The sequence below is a fragment of the Myotis nattereri genome (genome assembly GCF_964212035.1).
Source record: "Myotis nattereri genome assembly, chromosome: 8".
NCBI classification, from domain to species: Eukaryota; Metazoa; Chordata; class Mammalia; order Chiroptera; family Vespertilionidae; genus Myotis; species Myotis nattereri.
Window position 1 is genome coordinate 22,368,017 of NC_138083.1, and position 27,715 is coordinate 22,395,731.

Sequence of the window (27,715 nt, forward strand, 5' to 3'; positions counted from 1 at the left end):
ACAGTAAACAGATTTATAAATGTTACAATAAAATATGAGTTATCAAACCTTCTTTCTCCATATTTGGATAATCAGAAATATAAAGTTTCAAGACAGATCAAATTTTATCATCATGTCTACCACTAAAATGATACCACCTAGCCCTTCCAGTCAAGATGGTAGCTTAGGTAAATGCGGTACTCAAATCCTTCCACAACTACATCAGAATTACAATTAAACTATAGAACAACCACCATTCAGATTCTCCTAAAATCTAGCTGAACAGAAGTGCTATATAACTAAGGATATGAAGAAGAAGCGACATTGAGACTGGTAGGAGGGGTGAGATGCAGAATGGGCTAGTCCCACACCCATGTGTGTTGGATAAAAATTAGGAGGGCTATCTCAAATGCAGTGGTGCCCCCTGAGAATCAAGGGGTCTTAGCCCCCCACGAGGGCCCCAGCTCAGGGTTCAAGTGCTGGGAAGAGAAGGTCCCGATAACTTCTGGCTGGTAAAGCCAGCAAACTTTGTGGCTGAGTGAGACGGAGGGCTACAGAAGTCCCAGGAAGTTCCTCTTAAACGGCTGACACACAGACTTATTCCAAGTCACTCAGTTTAGCACTGGGCACCAGGGACATACAGGAAAGGAGGAAGTTGTCTAGCTTTGGGGCAAGAGTTGGTGTGGGGGTGGGGGACAGAAATGGGAGCACAGGCCATTGTTTCTTGTCTGGGCTCTCCCCTCACAGAGCCAGCTGGCAGGCACCGTATCTGAGTTTCCATCAACCTCGCTAACACAGTTTGCCCCACCTTGGTGATTCCCTAAGACCCCACCCTACCCAACTTGCAGGCCCAACCCAAGCAATTCAGTGGCTTTTCCATACAAACAACCTATCATGGCTCATGCTACAGACACCATTCCTAAAATACTTCAAACAAGTAGCATCTGGCCTCAGCATACTGTGTACCTCTTGCTAAGTGGCCCCAGGCACAGCACTAGTGGTAGCTGGACTTCGTTAACAACTTGGCCTCTCCTGGCCCCATCTCCAGATCACTTTGTAGCTCATGCCAGGTGGCCCCAGGGCAGGACTCGTGTGGTAGCTAACCTTGGCCTGCACCTTTTTGGAGGCCCCAGAACAAGCACACTTAGCAGACAGCTTCAGATCATGTCAAAGCACCACCCTACCTCCTCCACAGCGACACACCACTTGGGCAGACTGAGTAGAGCCCCACTGATGTGGTTCCTGCTCAGTAGAGTCAGTCCCTACACAGCTGATCCTCCTCAGTGATCATAGCCAACCCTTGTAACTTATCAGCCTGGGGGTAAACCCCTCCCATTGATGTACCAACAGCAATCAAGGCTCAACTACAACAGGGGGGTGTACATATCCCATGCAGGGGGCAAACCAGGACCTATAGGACACCTGGTACACAAGGCCCATCTAACAAACCAAGGAGATGTAGCAGCTCTAATACACAGAAACAAACATAGAGAGGTAGCCAAAATAAGGAAACAAAGAAACATGTCCCAAATGAAAGAACAGAACAAAACTCCAGAAAAAGAACTAAACTAAATGGAGAGAGTTTAAAACACTGGTTATAAGGATGCTTAATAAATTTAAAGGAATAGTAGTTGAACTTAGAACTTAAAGAGATATAAAAACAGAGATAGAAAACATGAAAGGAACCAGCTAGAAATGAAGAATGTACCAGCTGAGATGAAGAATACATTAGAGGGAATCAGTAGTGGAGCAGCTGAAGCAAAAAATTAAAGTAGAGATTTGGAAGATAAGGAAGCAGAAAACACCCTCAGAACAACAAAAATAAGCAAGAATTTTTAAAAATGAGAATAGTATTAGGGGCTTCTGAGACAATTTTAAGCATACCAACATTCGAATCATGAGGGTTCCAGAAAGAGAAGAGAGAGAACAAGAAATTGAAAACCTATGTAAAAAGTAATGATGGAAAACTTCTCTAACCTAGTGAAGGAAATAGACATACATGTTCAAGAAGCTCAAAGATTCCCAAACAAGATAAACCCGAAGAGGCCCACCTCAAGACATGTCATAATTAAAATGTCAAAGGTTAAAGACAAAGAGAATCTTAAAAGCAGCCAGAGAAAAGCAGTTAGTTATCTACAAGGGAGTTCCCATAAGATTGTCACATTATTTCTCAACAAAAATTTTGATGGCCAGAAGAGATTAGCAAGAAATATTCAGTGATGAAAAGTAAGGACCTACAACCAAGATTTCTCCACCCAGCAAAGCTATCATTAAGAATCAAAGGACAGATAAAGAGTTTCCCAGACAAGAAAAAGCTATAATCCTATCTAATAAAAGAGAAACATGGTAATTAGTGTACGTCCGCTACCCTTCCCATTGGCTAATCAGTGAGATATGCAAATTAACTGCCAGGCAAGATGGCGGCCGGCAGCCAGGCAGCTTAAAGCGAACAGGAGGCTTGCATGCTTCAGTGACAGAGGAAACCAACGTTCCCCCGCCTGCCTTGCCAGCCTCTGAGCCTGCAGTTTGAAACATTGTTACAAATATAGAAGCTAAACAAAACCCCAGAAACCTGCTTTTAGCAAGCCAGGATCTCAGAGCTGGAGTTGATACAGTGTTTCGATTATAGAACCCAAACAAACCAGATACCTGCTTTCAGCAGCAGAGGCCTCAGAGCTGGAGCCAGAGCTAAAGCTGGCCCAGAATTAAAAAAAAAGAAAAAAAGGAGCAGTTGGGAGCTTCAATCACCTGCCAGCCTGAAAACAGCCCTCAGCCCCTCACCCAGACTGGCCAGGCACCCCAGTGGGGACCCCCACCCTGAAGGGTGTGTGACCAGCTGCAAACAGCCATCATCCCCTCACCCAGCCTGGCCAGGCACCCCAGTGGGGACCCCCACCCTGATCCAGGACACCCTTCAGGGCAAAACAGCTGGCCCCCACCCATGAACCAGGCCTCTATTCTATATAGTAAAAGGGTAATATGCCTCCCAGCACTGGGATCAGCGGACCTGAGAGGCCTCCCGGCACCGGGATCAGTGTGACAGGTGGTAGCGCCCAAACCCCCTGATCGCCCTGTGGCTCTGTGTGTGACAGGGTGCGAGGCCACATCCTCCCTATCGGCCCTGCTCTGTTCGCAACAGGGGAAGGCGCCCCAACCCCCTGATCAGCCCTGCTCTGTGCCTGATAGGGGGGAGCTCCCCAACCCCCTGATTGCCCTGCGGCTCTGTGTGTGACAGGGTGCAGTGCCCCAACCCTCCCCCCACACGGGCCCTGCTCTGTGTGTGACGGGGTAGAGCCATATCCTCCCCATCGACCCTGCCCTGAGTGTGAGAGTGGCGGTGCCCCAACGCCCTGATCGGCCCTGCTCTGTGGGTGATAGCGGGCGGCGCCCCAACCCCCCCCTCCACGTGCCCTGCTCTGTGTGTGATGGGGTAGAGCCATAACCTCCCCATCAGCCCTGCCCTGAGTGTGACAGTGGCGGCGCCCCAACCCCCTGACCGGCCCTGCTCTGTGCGTGACAGGGTACGGAGCCCCAACCCCCCTGATGAGCCCTGCTCTGTGCGTGACAGGGGGCAGCGCCCCAACCCCCTGATTGGCCCTGCTCTGTGCGTGACAGGGGGCGGTGCCCCAACCCCCCAATCGGCCCTACCCTGAGCGTGACTGAGAGTGGCATCGCCACCTCCCGATCCACCCTGCTCTGTGCATGACAGGGGGCAGCGCCCCAACTCCCCAATAGGCCCTGCTCTGAGCCCGACCAGGGGCTGCACCTAGGTATTGGGTCTGCCCTCTGCCACCTGGGAGCAGCCCTAAGCCAGCAGGTCGTTATCTCCCGAGGGGTCCCAGACTGCGAGAGGGCACAGGCCGGGCTGAGGGACCCCCCTCCACCCCCGAGTGCACAAATTTTTGTGCACCGGGCCTCTAGTAATTCTATAACAATGATAGATTCCACATAGTCTTCATTTATTTCAGATTTGAATTATAGATGTGTTTCATAGAGGGACTATAGTTATTAGCACTGTGCTACTAACGAAAAATATTTTAGTGTCAATCTAATAATCACTTTGATAATTCTACTATTGCTGTGTAAAGCATTTCGTCTTGACGTCAATGCTCTTTTTGTATTAAGAGTATAGACCAGATCTAAGTTGCTCATTAAGGTTGATTCACACTTTTGTTTGGTAGCAATTTGAGCTAAAATAATGATTTCAGATGCTTTCAAGCCTTGTACCACAATTAATGGAAACTTGCTTAATATTTTTTCTCTTTTAATGATAATGTCTTATGTAACAAGTAAAAGGAGGAATATTTAATGTTTAAATTCTTATTATGGAACCTGAGTAATTTGTTTTGAAATATAATAAAATATTCTCTATGCTTAACTCCTTCCATTCAAATCCCAGATGCTATAACAGCTCCTTAAAAAGCACAGCACAATGGTTGAGTTCAGAATCCAGTCTTATAAACAAATCTAATTTTCAGAGTTGGACCTTTAAAAGCCACTGAAAGTGTCATTGATGTCATCACTATTATGTAGCTTCTCTTTCAACTGGAAGCATTCTTTTCTGGATTAAGATCTTATCAGTCTATAATCCATCTCATTTCATCTCAGCCCTTATTTCAGAAAAAGATCAAATACCAAAACCTGATTATTGTAAATTGTTAGGAGACAATGCCCAGGTGTAAAGGAATAGGCCAAAACTGACTATAATCAGCATATCTACTACATAAGAGCCCATAACATCTTTTGTCTTCCTCTATTGCCTACCATGCTTTAAGGAATGTAAAAATAAGAAAAGAAAGAAAGAATGAACGAAAGTTGAACCCTCAAAAATTAATTCAAAATACCCATTGTTACTTTTCTGCTGAAGAGAGAGGGAGTGTCTCTGGAATGTTTCTTTGCAGCTGGTAAAATGATGGTTTTAGTCCTTTCTTTCAAGAGTGAGCTTTATACAGAAGTGAGCTCTTCTCCACAGTCACAGGATGGAAATTTAACTCCTACACAATTCACTTCACAATTTCATGACCTCACAAATTTCTCAGAAGGATCAGGCCAAAAAGTATGGTAGGTTTTGCACAAAATAATACACTGTTGGTGAAGTATATTTAAAAATACAAGCTCAACTGAATAACACAGTATCTTAATTTTCTGATTAAAAACAATCTGGCATTAGCCATTCAACTTAATAGTTGATGAAATATTTGTTTACTATCAACGTTTCTATGTAAGTAAATCAGATTCTAAATTAAGCAGAATCAAAAATTGCAAGCATTTCAAGAAAAATAAAAATCTAATATTGACTCTTTAAAAGGAGCCAATTAAATCATTTTAAATATAAACTTAGAAGGGTTACAGGAGTGCCAGGATTCCAGATGCCTTCCATTACTAATAATAGCCTTTGTGGTCAACTATCCTAACAATGGAGCCTTGGAGACTAAAAAGGAATTGGCTGAATCATACAATTTTTTTTTTCAGTTTATGGATTAAGTAGATTATACAAATTATACTTATAAACTACAAGTTAGTGCTATCAGCTTTGGGGGAACTGAACTCTATAGTCAATTCCCTAGTTTAAAAAGTAGCATAGTTCTTTGTTCTTGCATGATGTTCTCATGAACTAGATAAAAAAATAAAAATGTGGGCTTTGATGAAGGTAGATAGACTATAGACTAATGGATCGATGACAATGTTAAAGCAAGTCTTTGGCAGTCCACCCCAGAATTCTGCCTATGACCCTGTGCTCTTCAAATATTTCATCAACAATTGAGTTGGATGGCTAATACCAGACTGGTTTTTAATATAAAGCATGAAAAATAAGGCATATTATCAAAGATATGCATAAGAATGTGGAATGAGCTTGTAAAAATACTGACAGGAATGATAAAGCTCCAAATGAGTAGAACCTTGAAAAGATTAGAAACACCAAAACAGATTTTATAATTATATTCTGACAAAATACAGTGTTATGACTCTATTAAGAAGAGGAGGGAGGAGAAAAAATGAGAAAGTGATATAGATTACCTGAATAAATATCTGTCAGATAGACAATGTGTGAAATATATAATTTAACAGCAAGTAGTAGCAGCTTATCAGGTGTCACAACAGTGGCAATTATCAGAAGAAAAATGCTAAAATAATTAAAAATTGTTGTTTATGAATAGAATAAGGAGTGACTTAGAAAGGAGTATGGTATTGATGTTTATATTATAAGCCTTCAGAAGTATTAGAATTTTAATTTTTATATACGTATGCATCCATTAGTTTGATGAAGTTATAAAAATGTTAAATTTATATATTAACTCTACCCTCAATAGAAATTGTGTTTAAAATAAAACAAGGATACTTAAGAAATAAAAGCTTAGAATGTACTTTTCTCAAAAGCACCTAAAGCAGAGTGCAAGGAACATCTTTTTGAGGTAAGTTCAAATCTCTTGACCCAATTCAGTTTCATCCCTGGATGCTGAGAGAATTTGTAAATGTCACTGCCAACTTGTCAAAGACTAACAATGGCAGGAAAAAAGCCACAAACCCTGGAGGCTGGTTGCCAAATTCATCCAAATCACACATAGTGTTGGTGAATTTAATGGAAGACTCCCCATCATATTTTCATGATGTTTGTTTATGAAAATCCCATACAATGAAGCTGTACTATTTGTCAAGCAGCATAGGTTCATTAAGAACAATTTGTATTAAGCAAGCTGTTTTACAGGGTTGCTAAATTGAGAAATGGGAAACTTGTAGTAGAGATGATAATTCCATATTTATCCATTATAAGACACCATTGACTATAAGTTATATACTTTTTAAATGTCAGTTATATACTTGTATCATATAAAAGTTGTCAATTAAAGCATAAATCAGTGTTTTCTTAATAGAATTTATGTTTTATTTATATTTAAAGTTTTCTTTTGGACATTTTAGACATAGATTTTTATCATAGACCAGTATTTGGTTATATAAAAAAGGTAAATGTAAGTTAAATAAATTAAGGTGTTCCAAAATTCTTCTCATTGAGAATCCAATTAAATCAGTTTAAACTTGGAAAACTTAGTTGGTAGCTAGCTTTGTCCAACACGATATCATTCTCTGTATCATTAAGAATATCATTAGGGCCCACCCAGTGTGGCTTAGTGGTTGAGCATTGACCTATGAACCAGGAGGCACAGTCCGGATTCCCGGTCAAGGCACATGTCCGGGTTGTGGTCTCAATCCCCAGCAGGGGGCATGCAGGAGGGAGCTGATCAATGATTTTCTCTCATCATTGATGTTTCTATCTCTCTCTCCCTTCATCTCTGAAATAAATAAAATACATATATTTTGTTTGTTTTGATAGTTTTCTTAAAGTTTTTAAGAAAAGAATATCTTTAGAGCATGTTCCTCAATTACCTCCAGAATTTCTTCCAAACTACTGACTCATTCTGTACTGACTCATTCTGCACCTGTTAATGCTGATTCCAATTTGACTAAATATACTTACTTTTTTCTTCAGTTGAATCACATGTTGCTGGAAGTTCAGTTCCAAATCAGCAAGAAGTATCTGACAATGTTCAATGTTGAATACCCTAATCATTATATATCATGTTAAATAAATTGGTCACCACAGATTCTCATTGTTTAAGATTTTCCATCTATTCCTTGGGATTTGTCAGTTTCTCCTGCCTTGAGTTTCAAGGCTTGGCTTGCAGCCATTCATTTTGCACATAAATTAGTGATAGAAAGTAACACAGTTTCATCCACTTTGGGATATCTTCCCTTTTTTAGGAACTTGTAACTACTTTGTTTTGACAAGGCCATGACAGAAATATGGCATCCACAATGTAGTCCAGATTCAGAGAACACACAAGATGGTGATTGTAACCCAAAATATATTGCATGAGGAAGGCAGAATGGGGAATCTTTGTAGAAGAGAACAATTGAGGTACCAGACAGCTGCCCTCAAGTGTCTAAAAGGCAGAGAGTGTTGCAAAAAAGGAAGTGATTTGTAGAGCACCAAATTACTATACAGTTTAAGGCAACAAAGTACTAAGGCAACAACTACTATATAGAGATTAATTTTGCTTAAGTATCTATTAACTTAATGAGCTTCCCACCAAAAGAGATGTCCACTTATATCAGTTGGGATTTTCTGAGTTTCAAGTACAGAGAATACAACCTAACTGGCTTAAGCAAAAGTGGGATTTATTGGCTCATGTAATTGTGAAGTCCAAGTTGTAGCTGCCTTTATAATCTGGATCAAGAGGAAAGAATGAAGATATGAGGACATACTTTCTTGAGCTCTTTGCTTTCTTTTTTTCTATTATGGCTTTATTTTGAGCCAGCTCACCCCATGTGGAAGCAAAGATGGCCCACAACAGCTGTAGATATCCTTCTCCCTTATATCTGAAAGTCTATGTGAGAGAAGCCAGCTTCTTTCCCAATTATTTCATCAAAAGCACTGGGTTAGATCACAAGCCAACCCTGAGTCAATCATTGCATCCAGGGACCTAGAGGGTAGTATGCTAACTAAAATGGGTCAGTCAGAGAAAGATGAATACCATATAATTTCACTTATATGTGGAATCTAAAGAACAAACAAAATAGAAACAAACTCATAGATAGCAAACAGACTGATGATTGCTGGAAGGAGGTGGAGGGAGTTGGGAGACTGGGTGAAAAGTTGAAGGGATTGATAAGTACAGATTGGTAGTTAAAAAGTAGTCCTCAGAATGTAAAGTACAGCATAGGAAATAAAGTCAATAATTTTGAAATAACTATGTATAGTATCATGTCTAACCACTATGCTGTATACTGAAACTAAAGCAAAACTGTAATTGAAAAAATAAAAATATATTGAAAAAAGTATATTTGATTGGTTGAGCCAATGTCAGGTGACTTCCCCTGGATTCAGAAAAGAGTGAGAAGCCCATTAGTTCATTGAACCAAATGAACAGAGAATTGAAGGTGGTTTCACAAAGAGAATCCAGGAAGACAAAAAAGTATACACTGACTACATCTACATGTAAAATACAAACAAAATTAAAAAGTTAAAATTGAAAAAGTATTTTCAAAAAATAATCATACAAGGAAAAATGTTTATATATATATATATATATATATATATATATATATATACACACACACACACACACACACACACACACACACACACTCTAGAGGCCCAGTGCACGAAATTTGTGCACAGGTAGGGTCTCTAGGCCTGGCCAGCAATCAGGGCCAATCTGTGGGGTGACTGGCAGGGCGATTGGGGCCCCCGCTCACAGCACATGTCTAACTCCCGGTCAGTCGACCTCCTGCCCATGGGGATAATTTGCATATTAGCCTTTTATTATATAGGATTTTTTATTGATTTCAGAGAGGAGGGTAGAGGAAAAGAGAGAGAGATAGAAACATCAGTGGTAAGAGAGAGAATCATTGATTGGCTGCCTCCTGCATGCCCCACACTGGGGATCAAGCCTGCAACCCAGGCATGTGCCCTGACCAGGAATCAAACTGTGACCTTCTGGCTCACAGGTCAAAGCTCAACCACTGAGCCATGCCGGCCGGATGTTAATTTATTTTTTAAAATATAAATGATACTACATTCTTTAACTAGAAGCAATAAAACTAAAAGTTAATGACAAAAAGATAGTTTAAAATTTAGCTTATACATTCTAAGTCTCCTAGTTTTTAGCAAATAGAGATAAAAGAGAAACTGAAATGACATATTAAAACTCAACAATGGCCGAAACCGGTTTGGCTCAGTGGGTAGAGCGTCGGCTTGCAGACTGAAAGGTCCCAGGTTCGATTCCAGTCAAGGGCATGTACCTGGGTTGCGGGTGCATCCCCAGTAGGGGGTGTGCAGGAGGCAGCTGATCGATGTTTCTCTCTCATCAATGTTTCTAACTCTCTATCTCTCTCCCTTCCTCTCTGTAAAAAATCAATAAAATATATTAAAAAAAAAAAAGAAAAAAAACTCAACAATGATAACACTACATATAAAAGTTATGCAATACAGCTAAAGCAGTGGTCGGCAAACTGCGACTCGCGAGCCACATGCGGCTCTTTGGCCCCTTGAGTATGGCCACGAAGTTTCAATCGCACTGTACGTGTGCACCCACACATGGTATTTTGTGGAAGAGCCACACTCAAGGGCCCTCAGTTTGCCAACCACTGAGCTAAAGCCATATGCAGAGAAAAATATACAGCTTTAAATATTTTAATAAACAAGAAACACAAGTTTATATCTCAAAAAGCTAAAAGAAAAAACAGCAAAATAACTACAAAAGAAAACAGTATTTTAATAACTTTTTCAGATAATTGTATATATTCTTCTTTAGTTCCTCACCAAAACTCAACATTTATTGATAACTTTTTAAAGGTTAGCTGCAATGTGGAATCTGAAATCCTATCAATGAACTTTTCCTACTTCTTATATTTAAATTGACTGGTCTATCTTGCATTTTGAATGGAAATTTTTTACTCATATATGATTTCATAACATCATACAGTGATCATTTAGAAAATATTGGTTCTCCAAGTTATGCAAATCTTTCAATTTGACAAATTTCATTATATGGTATTAAAAAATCATGTATGCTAATATTGCCATTGATATCATCAAAAGTCTTTAATGGGGTATCAAGCTCATAGTATCAGATACAAGTTTTCCAAATTTCAGGGTTTTTTTCTTACAAGCTTAAATTTATGATTGACAAGTACTTTTAATTGTTTTGTTGAAGTGCCCAGCTTGCTTTATTCATTTCTAGGAAAATGTCTGCCAATCTAAATGAACATAATCAGTTCATTGTTCCTTCAAGTAAAGATGGTGCTCCATGAAAAAAGTGGCTAGTTCAGCTTGCAACTCAAACAAGCATTTCAAGAATTTCTTTTAAATACTCAGCATGTTTTACTACCAGAAGTGCTTTATATCTGCTCATATAGAATATTAAAAAGACATGTATTTCAGAGTTGAGATAATAAAAATAATGCTCTTACTGCCTTATCACAAACATTCTAAAATGAAACTAGCATATTTTCCTGTGAGTGTAATGTATGAAAAATAATAATATAAGTGGAGGTTTGGGGCACTTCCTTGATTCATGCTAACATGCTACCAGTTTTACTTGCCATTGCTCTTCAACATTAGTGTTAATGTCGCCATGAGAAGAAACACAAATACTATCTTTGAAGTATAAAAATCATTTTGACCTTGAAGACCTGGTGAAAGGACTTGATGTTCCAAGTCATTACAAACTATACTTTGATAACTACAGAGTTAGGATATAGGTTTAGTTGAGTATAACTGAGACCCAAAATAAAATGACTTACACAAAACAGAATTGTATTTTCCCTGCAGTTCTATTTGAGTGGAGAAGGTGGCTCTGCTCAGTAGTAAAGTCATCAGGAACTCAGACTCCTATTTGGTGACTTTGCCATCTTTAGGATAGGCTCTTTTTTGCACTGTCCAAGTTGGCTCACCATCATGTCAGCATTCTAGCTAATAGGAAGAAGAAGAGGAGAAAGGGAAGGCACACCTTTACAAACATGATGTGGAAGTTGTTTACATCAGTGTCACTCGTGTCTATTGGTAATAACCACATGGGCACATCTGACTGCTAACTACGGAGCCTAAGGAACACATTAAGTTAAATCATGGCATTGCTATTTATTTGACCTACGACACCATCAAATTCTTATAGTTCAACCTTAGTGTTTTGATTGCCACATCCTCGGCTGTAAATCAAGAGTTCTTTTCTGTAGAACAGTGTTTCTCAACCTTCCTAATGCCGTGACCCTTTAATACAGTTCTTCATGTTGTGGTGACACCCAACCATAAAATTATTTTCATTGCTACTTCATAACTGTAATTTTGCTACTGTTATGAATCATAATGTAAATATCTGATATGCAGGATGTATTTTCATTGTTACAAATTGAACATAATTAAAGCATAGTGATTAATCACAAAAACAATATATGTGTTTTCCGATGGTCTTAGGCGACGCCTGTGAAAGGGTCGTTTGACCCCCAACAGGGTCGCGACACACAGGTTGAAAATCGCTGCTCTAGAAGGAGGGGGAATCCTTAGGTACAACCAACAACCCCTGCCACAGTTTTTTCAGTAAGAGGAATTTATTTAATTTTATTTTTAAGAGTTTACTCTTGGTGTAGTGCATTTTATGGGTTTGGACAAATATATATATATTTTTGTCCACATTTATGGTATCATGTATTCACTACCCTTCAAAATCCTCTGTACTTCACCTATTCATTCCTTCCTTTCCACCCTCCGTAAACCACTGGTCTTCCTACTGTCTGCAGTTTGTCTTTTCCAGAATGTCATATAGTTTGGAATCATGGAGAACGTAGCATTTTCAGATTGTCTTCTTTCACTTAGTAATATTCATTTTTGTCTCCTCCATATCTTTTCATGGCTCAATAGCTCATTTCTTGTTAACACTGAATAATATTCTATTGTAGAGACATATCAGTTTACTTATTTATTCAGCTACTGAAGGATATCTTGATTGATTCTAAATTTTAGCAATTGTGAATAAAGCCTCCATGAACATCTGTGTCCAAGTTTTTGTGTGAACATAACTTTTTATCTCATGTGGGTAAATTCCAAGGAGTGTGATTAATGGATCATATGGTAAGAGTATGTTTAGTTTTATTATTGTTTATGTTTAGTTTTGTAAGAAACTTCCAAACTGTCTTCCAAAGTGACTATACCTTTTACATTCTTACCAATAATGAATGAGAGTTCCTGTTGCTCCACATCCTCACTAACATTTAATGTTATCAGTGCTTTGGATTTGGGTCATTTAATTTCATTTCATTTTTTAAAAAGCATTTTTGTCCACTTATCACTCCATTGTCTCCCTCCAATGACTAATCAAGCAAAAATGCTGATCTTAGCACCTAATGTGCAAGTAAGCATTATTTTCATCCCAATACACAACAATGGGTTAGTAAATACACAATCTGAGAAGGTAGCATGAAGACATGTTATATTCAGTTTTACTGATGTGAAATACAGAACAAATGGCATGTGTAGATTCCAGAAAAGTCACTCTGAGGATTTATTATTGATATTTGTTTTGTTCTGTAAGGAAAACTTGAGAAATCTTATTTTTAAAACTTTAAAACTTCTATATAGTGGTGTAATCATTATTGAAAGGCAAGCAGTAAACTGGGATGTAATATTCACCAAAATATATAACAGACAAATGACTAATACATATAGTTTATATGAAGTTCCTACACAACAATAAGAAGAGATACATAAACCTAGTAGTAACAGTCAAAGGATATGAACATGCAAATGACAGAAGAAATTAAATGGCTAGTAAATAAGAAAAGATACTCAATCTCATCAGAAATTTGGGAAATCCTAATTTAAATAAGATTTTTTTATAGATTAGATTGGTAAAACTGAAAAATTGAAGATCATTGATATCCAGTGTTGGTGAGATTATGAAGGAATGGGTAATTCACATACTTTTGGTAAGAGCTTAAATTTGTATAACACTTTGGTAGGCAATTTGGCAGTACCTGTTAACATTTTCACTGCAGAAGCACTTTGACTCAGCAATTCCATTTCCAGTTATTTTTTCTAACAAATATATACCTGGCCCGGCCAGTGTGGGTCAGTGGTTGAGTGTCAACCTATGGACCAACCAGGATGAAACGGTTCAATTCCCAGTCAGGCCACATGTCCAGGTTGTGGGCTCAATCCCCAGTGTGCGGTCTGCAGGAGGCAGCCGATCATTGATTCTCTCTCATCATTGATGTTCCTCTCTCTCTCTCTCTCTCTCTCTCTCTCTCTCTCTCTCTCTCCCTCCCTCCCTCCCTCCCTATCCCTTCCACTCTGAAATCAATAAAAAATATATTAAATATATACATATATACAAGTACAAGAATTGCAATGTTTTTTGTAAGAGCTGAAAATTTTAAATACCCTAAATAGCTAACAGTAGAGAAATGGCTATGAGTATTGGCAGGACGAAATCTCCAAAATGTATAAAAAATTAAAAATAAATCATGTATTTATTTTATGAAAGTTTGGTGACACTTGGAATACATACACTAAAATGTATCCACAATGTGTTTTTTTTCTTTTTTTTTCTTTTTTTTTTAATATTTATTATTGATTAAGATATTACATATGTGTACCCTCTACCCCCCCTCTCCCCGCTCACCCCCTCACCCCCCCGTTGTCCATGTCCATTGGTTAGGCCTATATGCTTGCATATAAGTCCTTTGGTTGATCTTTCCCCCTTGCCCCCACCCTCCCCTACCTTCCCTCCAAGGCCCGACAGTCCAATCAATGCCTCTCCGTCTCTGGATCAGTCCTTGTTCATCAGTTTATGTTGTTCATTATATTCCACAAATAAGTGAGATCTTGTGGTATTTATCCGCTCTCCAGTTCCATCCATGCTGTGGCAAATGGTAAGAGTTCCTTTTTCTTCTTCCTCTTCTTAAAGAATACCTTTCAGCATTTCATATAATGCTGGTTTGGTGGTGATGAACTCCTTTAGCTTTTTCTTATCCGTTAAGCTCTTTATCTGACCTTCCATTCTGAATGATAGCTTTGCTGGATAAAGTAATCTTGGTTGCAGGTTCTTGCTATTCATCTCTTTGAATATTTCTTGCCACTCTCTTCTGGCCTGCATGGTTTCTGTTGAGAAATCAGCTGACAGTCGGATGGGTACTCCCTTGTAGGTAACTGACTGTCTTTCTCTTGCTGCTTTTAAGATTTTCTCTTTATCTTTTGCTCTTGGCATTTTAATTATGATGTGTCTTGGTGTGGTCCTCTTTGGATTCCTTTTGTTTGGGGTTCTCTGCGCTTCCTGGACTTGTAAGTCCATTTCTTTCACCAGGTGGGGGAAGTTTTCTGTCATTATTTCTTCAAAAAGGTTTTCAATATCTTGCCCTCTCTCTCCTTCTGGTACCCCTATAATTCTGATGTTGGTACGCTTGAAGTTGTCCCAGAGGTTCCTTACACTATCTTCATATTTTTTGAATCTCTTTTCTTTTTTCTTTTTCGGTTGGGTATTTTTTGTTTCTTTGCATTTCAAATCTTTGACTTGATTCTTGGGATCCTCTTGTCTGCTGTTGGATCTCTGTAAAGTATTCTTTATTTCAGTCAGTGTATGCATAATTTCTAATTGGTCCTTTTTCATGACCTCCATGGTCTCACCATATTCCTTGAGGGATTCATTAAATTTATCGGCGGTTTCCATAAAATTCTTGACAAACCTTATAAACGTGGCCTTGAACTCTAAATCCAGTCGTCTGGCCTCCTCCGTTTCTGCCAATTGTGACCTGTTTCTTTGTCTCCGCATTTTGGCTGCTTCCCTGTGTTGATAGAGTGGCCTGCGCGCCAGGTGTCCTGTAGGGCCCAGTGGCTCAGCCTCCCCAGTTACCTGGGGTGGACACTCTTGGTGCACTCTTGGTGCCTCGCTAGTTGTAGGATCACTGGGAGGAATTGACCTCCAGGCCAATTGGCTGTGGGAAGCAGCTGTGTCTGAAGTGGGAGAATGGTCCCCCTCTGACCACTGGGTACAGTGGCTCCTGGATCTAAGGAGGTGCTAATTCAGCCCCTGCCTGAGGCCACACAGCAGGAACTACGAAGAGGCTCAGCTGTGAAGCAATGCAAGCCGCTGCGGGGCCTTGGGCCTTCTCTTGGAAGTTCCGGGTCTGGCTGGCCCGGCTGCAGTTAGGTAATTATCAGGTTGCAAAGTTCTGGGGCATTCACATGCAAAAGCCTCTGCCGCAGCCCGGGTGGGGCGTGGTCTCAGGTAGTCAAAGGGCATAGAAAGAAGCAATGGCTGATTCTCCGCGCCCGGAGTCGCGCGTCTCAGTGTCCCGGTAACAGCTGCAAGCACCTCTGAGGGAAAGCAGCCCTCAAGTTCGCCCGCTGCCGCCTGAGAGAGCCGCCTCTCCCCGTATGAGACCTGGGTCCCCAGAGACTTCCCGAAACCGGAGTTCAGAGCAGTCGAGAGCTTGTGATTCAAAAAGACAGCCGCGTCCTCAGGTGCCACCCCCTTTCCGCGCGCGCGAGCCGCCGCCGTACCTCTGCACTCAGCCTCCGCAGCTCCTCTGGTTCTCAGCGTGCTTTTCTTTTCTTCTAGTTGTAGAAATTACACTCAGCCAGCCTTCCTGTTGTTCTGGACGATGTTTGCTCCGTCCTTTAGGCTAATTTTCAATTGTTGTGGGAGGCGACTATTTCCCGGTGTTTATCTATGCCGCCATCTTAGTTTCTACCACAATGTTTAAGAATAGTAAACAAATTGGGAGTATAATAATGAGGGGAGACTTGCTCCATGAAGTATCAAGACATACTTTAAGCTGCATTAATCAACATAATTGCAAACCACATTTTGTTTATCCATTCATCCTCTGATTATGGACATTTGGGTTGCTTACAACTTTAGCTATTATGAATAATGCTGCTATAAACATGGGTATACAAGTATTTCTTTGAGATCCTGTTTTCAATTCTTTTGGATATATATCCAAAAGTGGAATTGCAGAATCATATTGTAATTCTGTTTAACTTTTTGAGGAATCATCATGTTGCTTTCCCCAGTGGCTGCACTTTTACATTCCCACCAATGGTACACAAGGGTTCTTGTCTCTTCATATCCTTGTTAACACTTCCTATTTCCTAGTTTTGCTTGTTTATTTTGATATTAGCCATTCTAATGGATATGATGATATCTGATTATATTTTTTATTTGTATTTCCCTAATGGTTAGTGATGTTCAGTATCTTTTTATGTGCTTATTGGGTATATATAAATATATATATATATATATATATATATATATATATATATACACTTTGTTATGGTATAAGAAGTAAGTTAATACTAATTATTATGAAGCAGATACTTAAAATATCCCTTACCAATATAGATAAGAATAATTGTGAAATAAATGTATTTATTGACTTTTTCTTTTGAGCTTTAGGCATTGGGGTTTTTGTCTTCTTATGGAATAGGAATGGAATATAATCAAGCCAAGGTAAGATCATTCTATTTTTTTCTGAAACAAAACTGATTTTTTTTAAAGGGACATTAACATTGAATAGAGTCTATTCTTTAGTCAGGGGTGGGAACATCTGGCCCGCAGGCTGTAGAAGGCTGGCAAAATCATTTGATCTGGCCCAGCCAATGCATTAGGGGTGAGTTAATTGAAGGATTGACCAAATATAGCAGGCTGATTTTTAAGTTGATACTTTTGTATGGTATGCAAACAATGTTATAAACATCCCAATGGCCCTTGGCAGAAAAAAGGTTCCCCACCCCTGCTTTAGATAAAGAGGTTAACTCTAGTACAGTGATTAAAAGCACCAGCTCAATAGTCAGAGAAGTTTAGGGTTAAAATGCCATAACTTTTTTCATGTTCCGTATTTCAGTTTCTTCATTACAGATAGGTAATATCTACTTCATAGGGATTTGTGATGAGTAAATACAACCTCATGTACAATGCCCTTTTCACAGACTGCAGAGATCACTAATTCTCCCTCCCTCCCTCCCTCAAAAAAAAATACCAACTGTCTTTACAGAGGAAGAGAATGAAATTTGGAATTTATTTCGGGTTCATTTCTGTGCTAAGAACAAGAAAAGCAATGATTAGTTTGAGTTTCAAAATTTAGATTATATATATTCATTTATTTTTAACTAGGCACTGATATATTACACTTTTGGAAGTGCTGGAGGAAGCATGATGTCCCAGATGATATTGGTTTGTAAATTAAATATTCTTGGACCCAGATAGTTATGTTGTAAATACAGCATTGTCAGAATACTAAGAATATATATGTCTGTCTTTTAGGGATACAGATATTTGTCAGGAATCAATGTTCTACAGAATTGTGAAGTTGCCCTATATCATTACAAGAAAGTGGCAGATTATAGTGAGTAATCCACATAGTTTATTTTAAGATAAACAGACTTGCCAAGCATTTAAAAAATAAATCAATATCAATTGACATATTTGTGAAAGTATCAACAGACTATGCTTTTAACATCTGTTATAATAAAATTCGTTTAATGCAATGTAGAGTTTTCTGATTTTTTAATAGTTACTTTTCAAGTTTTAAATTACTGTGCTCATCTTTCATTTTTGTTAGTACATGACCCCAAACAATTCTGTTTTACTTGTTCTTGTGACCTTCTTTCCTTCTATTGAGAATTTGAATGTAGCATCAATAAATATTAAGATTTATAATATGACATGACTTGTTTAAAATTCCAGGATAAATGGATGTTAGGTACACACATTGGCGATCTCTATTACTGCACTTGAGAACAATTCAAGTAATCATTATTCTATCACCCTATCTTTTGTCTACAAAAAAATAGAGCATGAGATTAATTTATGTTCCTAGAATAATTTTCAGAGCTGTATGTCACATTTCATCATGCAACATTACTGAATCAGACTACATAATAGAATTTTAAATAAAAGTCTGCCAAGAAGTGAGTAAGGTAAAGTCCATTTGACTAATTTCTATAATCACAACAACATCTAAATACACATTTTTGGCATTATTGGGATCTAAGAAAAAAAGGAAAATAACTGATTTTGAATTTAAGATGCTATATAAAACAAGATCATTTTCATATGTTTAATGAAAACTAGAATCACTATATGTATAGTTCAAACTGCATGCTTTGTTGGGTTTATTCAAGCATAGTTATCTTTATATTTCTTTTCAGATTATCCATAGGAAGTAAGAAGAAGTTATTGCTCTTATATTATAGTTTCAGTCTCTGAAAAAGATAGTAGTGGAAGGGGTCAGTTGCTTCTTCCTAAAATCCAAAAAAACTGTCTTTTTTTCTTCCTTTTCTTTTTCTTTCTTTTCTTTTACTTTCTTTTCTTTCCTTTTTTTTCTTTTCTTTTCTTTTTTTGTTTGTTTGTTTTACGTTTCACTGTATCTACCAGAGTAGTTATGTTATTAGTCATACAATAACTCTCTTTTTTTTAAGGTGTGACAGGTTTTTGTTGTTGTTTATAATATGATTTTTATTGACTTCAGAGAGAGGAAAAGAGGGGGAGAGAGAAAAACATCATCAATTGGCTGCCTCCTGCATGCCCTCTACTGGGGATTGAGCTCACAACCCAGGCATGTGTCCTAACTGGAATCAAACCAGTGACCTCCTGGTCCATGGGACTATGCTCAACCAATTGAGTCACACCAGCTGGACAGCTGTCTTTTTTCTTAAACCTACTTGGCCAAGATCTTCAGTAGGGTTTGATATATGTTAATACAAGATTTGTATGGGTTGCAAAGCTTGCTTGCATTTTTCTCAGAACCGAATAAAACCAGCAAATTTATATCACCTTAGGTCACAGTGTTTCTCAACCTTCTGGCCCTTTAAATACAGTGCCTCATGTTGTGACCCAACTATAAAATTATTTTCGTTGCTACTTCATAACTGTAATGTTGCTACTATTGTGAATCGTATTGTAAATATCTGATATGCAGGATGGTCTTAGGCGACCCCTGTGAAAGGGTCATTCGACCACCAAAGGGGTCACGACCCACAGGTTGAGAACCGCTGCCTTAGGCTATTTCCTTTGTTAATAGACCAGATCTCTGCACAACTTAAAGAGAACAGACCTAACAGTGTTCTCTCTAAGTTGACTATTATCTCCTGCAAACGAGTGTATTTTGGCTATTCTCTGGCTTGTTTCTATTCACAGTTGCTGACAAATTGGAAAAAAGTGAAGGTATTCCAGTGGAAAAAGTGAGACTAACTGAGAGACCTGAAAATCTGAGTTCTAACAGTGAGATTCTAGATTGGGACATATACCAATACTATAAATTTTTGGCCGAAAGAGGAGATGTTCAGATACAAGTAAAGTATACAGACAACCTTGAATTTTAAGAACATGTAAATTACAAGGGGCTTGATTTGCTCTGAGTCGTAGAGGGTTAGCAGTGCCCATCCTGAATGAGGAAGGGAGGAGACACCCTCTCCTCTCCGTCCTACTCCTTTTTTACCCCCTGCTACTTGCACTTTCTGTGGCCCATGGAAGAGCCAGTTGCCATAGTAATGACAATTTTTTTTACATTTACTCCTAAAAAAATCATTTTTAAAAAACATAAATTTTAATTATAGAAAAAAGCACCATCCAGTGTTGATTTTAATATGAATGAACTCCTTCTTACGAGGACCCAGAAATGTTCTGTCTAGGGGCGTGAGAAAGGGATGGCCTTTGTGAGCCTTTCAGAGCCAAAAGTTAAGGCCTCTAGGTTTATGTGCCCACCTGTTACTGTACACTAGCAGGCCACTCATTAAAGAAGCCATATGCTCAGCATCAACCAATTACCCAATGAAAGATATAGTCTGGAATGTTTTCCTGCTTTTTTTTAAGACATGCCAACTGCATCCAAGTGGATCAACATACTATAGTAAAATCACCAAGTGAAATTTTTCTTTTCTTTATTTAAATTAATACAACTGCTAAAATAATTTTCAAAAATCATATTTTCTAGGTTTCTCTTGGACAATTACATCTAATTGGGAGAAAAGGTCTAGATCAGGATTACTATGTAAGTCAATCTCAAGATTCCATCATGTGGGGAGGGGAGCATAGTAGTGAGGGAGGATGGTGAGCCAGTGAAACGGGAGGGGGTATAGGAGAGTTGCTAGGGGTGTAGCAGAGAAGCCCGCTACTGCTTCCTTAGTCAGATCAGTTTTCCAGCTTTTGAGGAAGAACAAGTTCATCAGAGGGAGCACCCTTCCTACCTGCCTCCAAGGACAAAGGGGTAGGGGTTTCTGAAGGAACAGTTGGGGCAGGGGAGTTCCCATGCTCTGAACCTAGCCTCTTTCTATCCAAACAGACTTTTGGACTGGGGTCGGATTAGGAGGATACCCCACCTGCTGGCCTTGGACTTGTCCATTCCCCAAATCTACCTGCAAGTCTCTGCTAAGGAGCCTGAGGACCAGCCTCAGCCCCATTTAGCTAGATCAGAGGACAGACAGCTTTTAATGTAATTAGAAGAATTATTCATCATATTTATGAATTTGCAAAGCTTCTTTCAATCACCTTGCTTAACCTTACTCTATCCCAGTGAGGTTAGAAGATTAATTAACAGTTCAAATTTAGTGAAGAAAGAGCAAATCCTGTACAGGATCCTCCTCAATTAGATACCAGAGCTCTGGGATGAGGTCTTGTCTAGATCCTGACTATGATTTCAAGGCCCTAGATCCCCATAGGCCTGGGGAAGTAACTAGGATTCTTTTTATAAGGTGATTTTTCAGCCCTTGTTATTTTATAGGAGCCATGTGCTCAAAGGAGCACACACCCTATTTTAACATGGTCCCAAAGGCTAAGCAATAGAAATTACTTTCTAAGGCAGTTACTTAGAGTGATCTGTTATTACCTCCCATCTCATTTCATATTGTTATGATATGAGTATGTCATTGGTAATATAGTTTGTTTTATATGAGATATAGTATATATTATGTAAATTCAAAGTTCATAATATGTGATAAAAATAGGTAGCAATTGACATAAGCATATGCTTATGAAGGTCTTCAGATTAAATTACCTTAATCACTAGCCAAGGTTTTAGCTCTTTAGATGGGAATTTCTGGATTCACAATATTACTCCAATGTCAGATTTCAGCCTGCAATGAATTTCTCATGCAACCATGGAATGCATAACTAAGAAGAATTCTCCATTTTCCACAAGCATGAAGCTTGATCATTAAGGCATTAAAGTTTCAGCTACAGAGAAAATCCACCAATCTTTGTAGAGTGCATAAAACCCCACAAAACTAGGTACTGCTGGTCAATTCCAGCCACCTAGCTTTGTGAACACCAGATGGGAGGTAGCTGCCTCCAGGTGAGGATGAAGTGCTATCCAAGGCTGGCATTGAAGGATTCTGCTTATGTAGTGGAACAGCCAAGCAGTTGGCATCACTCAGGAGCTCAGTCTAGCCCTCCCATGAGCTCAGTCACAGGGGTTTTACATCTCTATTATACAGATGTGGAACTGAGGCTAGAAAATGAAGTAAATTTCTTCAAGTCTCACAACTAGGTAGTAAGGTTATTATGAAGCTAAATTTGAACATAGGGCTTCAGCATTTAAAACCTGTGCTCTTTCCATTAAACCTTATTTCCTTTGACCTGGGGGGAGGAGAGGGAAATAGGGATTCTAAAATCTAGTTTCCTCTCTTATAAAGCAAAAAGAAGGAATGACATAATCTCTCAGGTTGCTTCAGATCTAACTTTCTGATGGTGGGTTAGGCCCCATTCTTCCCATCCATACATCTCAAAATATCTGGTTTAGCCCTGACTGGTGTGGCTCAGTTGGTTGGAGCATCATCCAGAGTGCTGAAGGGTTTGATTCCTGGTCAAGGCATATACCCAGGTTGCAGGTTTGATCCCTGGTATGGGCACATATAAGAGGCAACCAGTTGAGGTTTCTCACTCTCTCTCTCTTTCTTTCCCTCCCACCCTCCCTCCCTCCCTCCCTCTCTCCTCTCCCCCCGCCTCTTCTCTCACTCTAAAATCAATTTTTAAAAAGCCACACAATATATTCTTGGGTGAGAATGGGAGAGGGGTGTTAATTCCACAACCATCCCCCCCATGGTTCAGGCACATTCTGGCGCATGCACAGGCTAGTCCTTGCTGCTTTTCTCAACCTAATACACTGGAATTTCCATGGGAGACTCCAGTCAAGGTCTAGGAGCTCAAGATTATTTGGCTTATCAATTAGTTTAGGCTGCATCAGAAACCACTCCCAAATTTAGGAAGCTTATAACAACAACCACTTATTTAATTCATGATTTTGATTGAGCTCAGCAGAGTAATTCTGGTCTTGGCCAGACTCAACTAATGTTGGCTGGGGTTGCTCATGCATCTATAGTTAGCTAGAGTATTATTGCCCAGAGCTGGTTGGCTTACGATGGCCTCATCTGTGACAGAATGACTGGATCCCTCCATATGCTCTCATTCTCCATCCAGTTGGCTCAAGCTTTCACATAGCTGTCAAATTGCTTTTGTTCTAAGGTTCTAAGAACACAGAGCAGAAAGTCTGTTGAGGCATATGGTCAGAACTCACAAATCACTTCTGCCACATTCATTTAGCCAAAGCAAGTCACAAGGCCAGCAGCATTGAAGAGGTAGGGAAAAAGGCATCTCCTCCTAATAGGCAGAACTGCAGAGTATTGTGATGGTCATTTTTGCAACAAGCTTAGTTGCACCAGAATCGACTTGGAATGGCATGGGAAATGCAAAGGGGAGAGAGAAGATAAAAGTATAAACCCAAATTCTGAAAGACTTACTACAGATCTTCCCATGGCTAACTTCTCATCCTTTAAGTCTTACCTCCTCAGGAAAGATTTTATTGATCAACTCTACTCTTCTATCACTTATCGTATCACTCTGTGTTTATTTTCCTCTAGCCTGTATCACTCTCTGAACTATATTGATTTTGACGTATTTATTGTCTCCCCAAAGTGGAATATAAATTCTTATCTGTCTTGCTCACTACTATGTATCCTGTACTCAGATTGTACCTGGTACTTTGAAAAAAGTTACACAGAATCATAATACTAGAGCTGGAATGGGCCATAAATATTAAAATCCAGCCCCCTTGTATAAATGTACTAGAGGCCCGGTGCATGAAATTCATGCACCAGTGCATTCCCTAGGTCTAGCCAGCAATCCAAGCATGAGTGTCTAGCATGGAAGGGCAGGTCCCAGCTGACCTCTGGGCCAAGAACATGGAAATTGGATTCAGGCTTTTGGGACTCCAGTACCAGCTGCATGACTCTTGAGTGTCACTAAATAGACTCAGATATTAATAATACCATCCTTATAGTGTCATTGTGAAGATTATATAAGAAAAAACTATAAAATACTTATCACATAACTGGTTTGTATTATTTCATACCCTTCTGATTATTTTTGGTGTTCATTTTATCCCACCTATCACCTATTATCTTACTGCTATTTACATATATTCCTTTCTTCTCATCAGTATTGCTAGGGAGCAGATGTTGACCAGTGTTTTTTGTTCATCTATGAATCACTTAGAATATCTTTCATATTATCATATATACAGTAGTATGGAATCAAGTGTTTGAAAGGATAGATGAAGAACAGAAGAGGTGGATGGATGATGGGTGCATGATGTGATGAGGTCCAGCACCAGACAGACTGACTTTACTAACAAGCGTGTGGTTGTCAAATAAGTTGGCAATATTTCTAGAGCAAATCCTATATAATAAAAGGCTAATATGCAAATCGACCAAACAGTGGAACAACTGGTCGTTATGACGCACACTGACCACCAGGGGGAAGACGCTTTATGCAGGAACTGCCCCCTGGTGGTGAGTGTGCTCCCACAGGGGGAGTGCCACTCAGCCAGAAGTCCTGAGCTGGGCTCATGGCTAGCAAGCACAGTGGCGGTGGCGGGAACCTCTCTCACCTCCACGGCAGCACTAAGGATGTCTGACTGCCAGCTTAGACCCTCTCTCCTAAGGGCTCCTGGACGGCATGCGAGAAGGCACAGGCCAGGCTGAGGGACCCCCGCACCCCAGAGTGCACAGATTTTGTGTACCAGGCCTCTAGTTTATATACAAAAATACTACCCTCATGTTTTCCTTAAACATTCTCTCCTCTTTGTGAAGGAGCAGAACCTTGCACATCAACTGAATCAAGGCTATTTAAAGAGCAGTAGAATTGTGTCCTAATAAGACACTTTGGAGAGTTCTGCACTTCTCATTCCTGGGGCTAATTTCTTTCATTACTCCATGAGGTCTCTGAGGAAAACGTCTGGAAGTTCAGTATGAGGCTAGGGAAGGTACAGGGCAAACCTTATGTGTTCTAGACTGAGCCATTCATTTAATGTCATGACCTAGAGAGAATCAGAGGCTTTGCTGGCCTCCTTCAATTTGACTTAGAAAGAATTGGCTTGAAGTTCACCTCTGCAGGAAGATCTGGTCTCAGCAGGCAGCCATGTGTGTCTGGTCCTATTCACTCTGCCTTATAAACATTAGGATAAATCCTGCCAGTTGTGTAAACTGTCTTGTAAGTACATAGTATCAACATAAATGCTTACTTTTTCAAAATACTAGATTGTTAGGTCTGCAGCTGGGACTCATTTGTCCTCCACTAAGCCACATGCCCATCGAGCTTTTCCTAATGTGAGAAGTCCTCACATTCTAAAATGTATATGAGATAGATATATAATCTCCAGCTCTTCAGGTTTATGGTTCAGATAGCATTTGGAATAGTACCTTGAAGAAAGTGGGCGTTTCATAGATATTTTTGAATGCATGTTGAATGAAATTGTTTGCTTTAAAAAAAAACCATTTTTGTAGGATATGTTCATGACTACCAATAATACTGTTCGTTTTCTCTCCAGAAAGCATTATACTACTTCTTAAAGGCAGCAAAGGCCGGAAGTGCAAATGCCATGGCATTCATAGGAAAGGTACATGCTTCATCTTGATGAATAATTTTCATTTCTTTTTTTTTAATATACTTTATTGATTTTTTACAGAGAGGAAAGGAGATAGAGAATTAGAAACATCGATGAGAGAGAAACATCGATCAGCTGCCTCCTGCACACCCCCCAGTGGGATGCACCCGCAACCAAGGTGCATGCCCTTGACCGGAATCGAACCCGGGACCCTTCAGTCCACAGGCCGACGCTCTATCCACTGAGCCAAACCGGCCAGGGCTCATTTCTTAAATGGTATCAGCTGATTGAACCCAGCGTAGGTACAATGATGCAGGCCTCTTTCACGGAAGCAGCTGAGAGAGGCATGTGGCTACACACTGAGGGTAGTATTCCTGAGGTGATAGTTTGGGAAGGAGCCCCACAAAACAGTAGCTTTTATCTGGGACACCAAATGCAACCTTGAAAGTGCACCTGTCTTAGGGCTCCTTGACTGAATATAGCTCAGAATCCCTCCCATGACCCCTTCCCCTGGCATGTAACAGGAGACCCGCGATGGTTGTGCATCGAAGACTGGTACAGTCTTCAATCCAATGAGTGCCTCCTTCCTTAACTCCAAGAATGAGACCCAGATCCAGGCTGACCAAAGTGCAGCCTGGGGCCGCCTCTGATGGGAGTCCTCTCCGGCTCCTGAGCAGCCTTTGTAGAAGGTGCCTCTAGAAGGATATGTTCTGTCTTCTTCAAAGACCACTCGCTCTGCCAGGTACTGCCTTTGGCTCCCTGCAGCCAGTTTGCATTTATTAGTAACCATGGAGACAAGTGCCCTGCTTCCAGAAGTGCAATCTACAGTAAATGTAGATACAGGAAACATGAAAAAACACACAAATAGGGCTCATGTTTTGGTCCTTGTGCAAGGTCCCTCCAGAATGTATGAGGTAGAATGTTCCTTTAGTTTTTCCTTTTTAAAAAGTTGAAGTGAAATTCATAGAACATAAATTAACCATTGAAAGGTATGCATTTCAGTGGCATATACTATATTCACAGTTTTGTGTAACCATCACCTCAAATTCCTTAGTTTTTACACCCTCTTTAATTTTTTTTTTCTAGATGTATTTAGAAGGGAATGATGCAGCACCACAAAATAATGCTACTGCTTTCAAATACTTTTCCATGGCAGCCAATAAGGTATGTACTCAGCCCATTTCTGCAAATGCATAAAAGCACTTGGCTTGTATTACATGGACTCCTAAGCCTCATGCCTGGCTTCTAGACCTGGGAGGAGTTTGGTGTCCAGGAGAGTAAGAATATTGTTAACAATAAAACATGGGGCTTGGTTGGGTAGGAGGTATGTCTTGTCTTCTTGGTAAATGAGAAATGCCAATGACTTGTGCTGTCCTAGACAGACAGAAGTTCAGCTTTCCCTTCTCCCATGCTGCAGATGAGGCTATCTAGTTCCTAAAACAAGAAATCAAAAAGATAAATAAAAGACAGAGGAAGGGAAAACTCAATCAATAAAGCAATCCGTTCAGGACAAAAACAACCAAGAAATGCTCAGTTTTCTCCCATTTGATCTTACCCAAAAGCCAGAAATTCCCCTGGCCTGAGAAGAAGGTTGTCAGAGAGGCAGCCAGGACAAGATGATTGAGAGCAAGGCTCTGGAGACATTTGGTTTGAATGCCAGCCCCACTACTTACTAGCGATGTAACTATGAGCAAGTACTTAACCGTTCTGTGCCTCAGTTTCCCCATCTATAAAATGGGAGTATAAGAAGATTTGGCTCATATTGTTGTTGTCAGGGTTTATTGAGTTGACATTTCTGTGCCTCCTATAAGTAGATAAAGCATTGCCTGGCACATTGTAAGTGGCATGTGTCTGCTATTATATTTTGCAGCCTGAGACCAGTTAGATAGAGTGAGCTTCAAAGCATATCTAATGCAAAATGGATTGAATATGTGAGGGAATATATAAATGGTGTATTTGGATCTTGCCATTGAAGTTTTTGCCTTGGTTCCTAGGTTCAGTGAGGCTGGTATCTGTCAGATAACACTTAGACTACTCTGAATCCCTTTAGTACATAAAGAGCTCCTAATCGTAACACCCATCAACCTAATGTTGGTGAGTGGCCTTAATAAATTTCTATCCCTACACAATAGGAAACATTTTGTTGTCTATGTCATACTATAACACTAGCAGTAATGATGTGCTCAAATTGGGGAATATTTTTAACTGTTCTTTTTTAAAAACCCACATGCTGCTTTAGGAGCCTATTTATAAATGACTAGCACTTTGGTGCTGCTGCTATTGTGGTGTAAATTACTGAGAA

At 39.7% G+C, this 27,715-nt stretch overlaps 1 protein-coding gene across 2 annotated transcripts in view; it reads left to right on the plus strand.

Annotated features, from left to right (window-relative positions):
• SEL1L2 (SEL1L2 adaptor subunit of SYVN1 ubiquitin ligase) overlaps positions 1 to 27,715 on the plus strand; it is a 105,099-nt gene that overhangs the window by 53,021 nt on the left and 24,363 nt on the right. For both annotated transcript variants that reach the window (XM_081097750.1, XM_081097751.1), the window contains 7 exons: positions 16,932 to 16,985; positions 17,649 to 17,708; positions 17,799 to 17,880; positions 19,674 to 19,828; positions 20,470 to 20,526; positions 25,357 to 25,425; positions 26,500 to 26,577. In XM_081097750.1, coding sequence (XP_080953876.1) covers positions 16,932 to 16,985; positions 17,649 to 17,708; positions 17,799 to 17,880; positions 19,674 to 19,828; positions 20,470 to 20,526; positions 25,357 to 25,425; positions 26,500 to 26,577 — 555 coding nt within the window. The remainder of the gene's footprint in view (positions 1 to 16,931; positions 16,986 to 17,648; positions 17,709 to 17,798; positions 17,881 to 19,673; positions 19,829 to 20,469; positions 20,527 to 25,356; positions 25,426 to 26,499; positions 26,578 to 27,715) is intronic.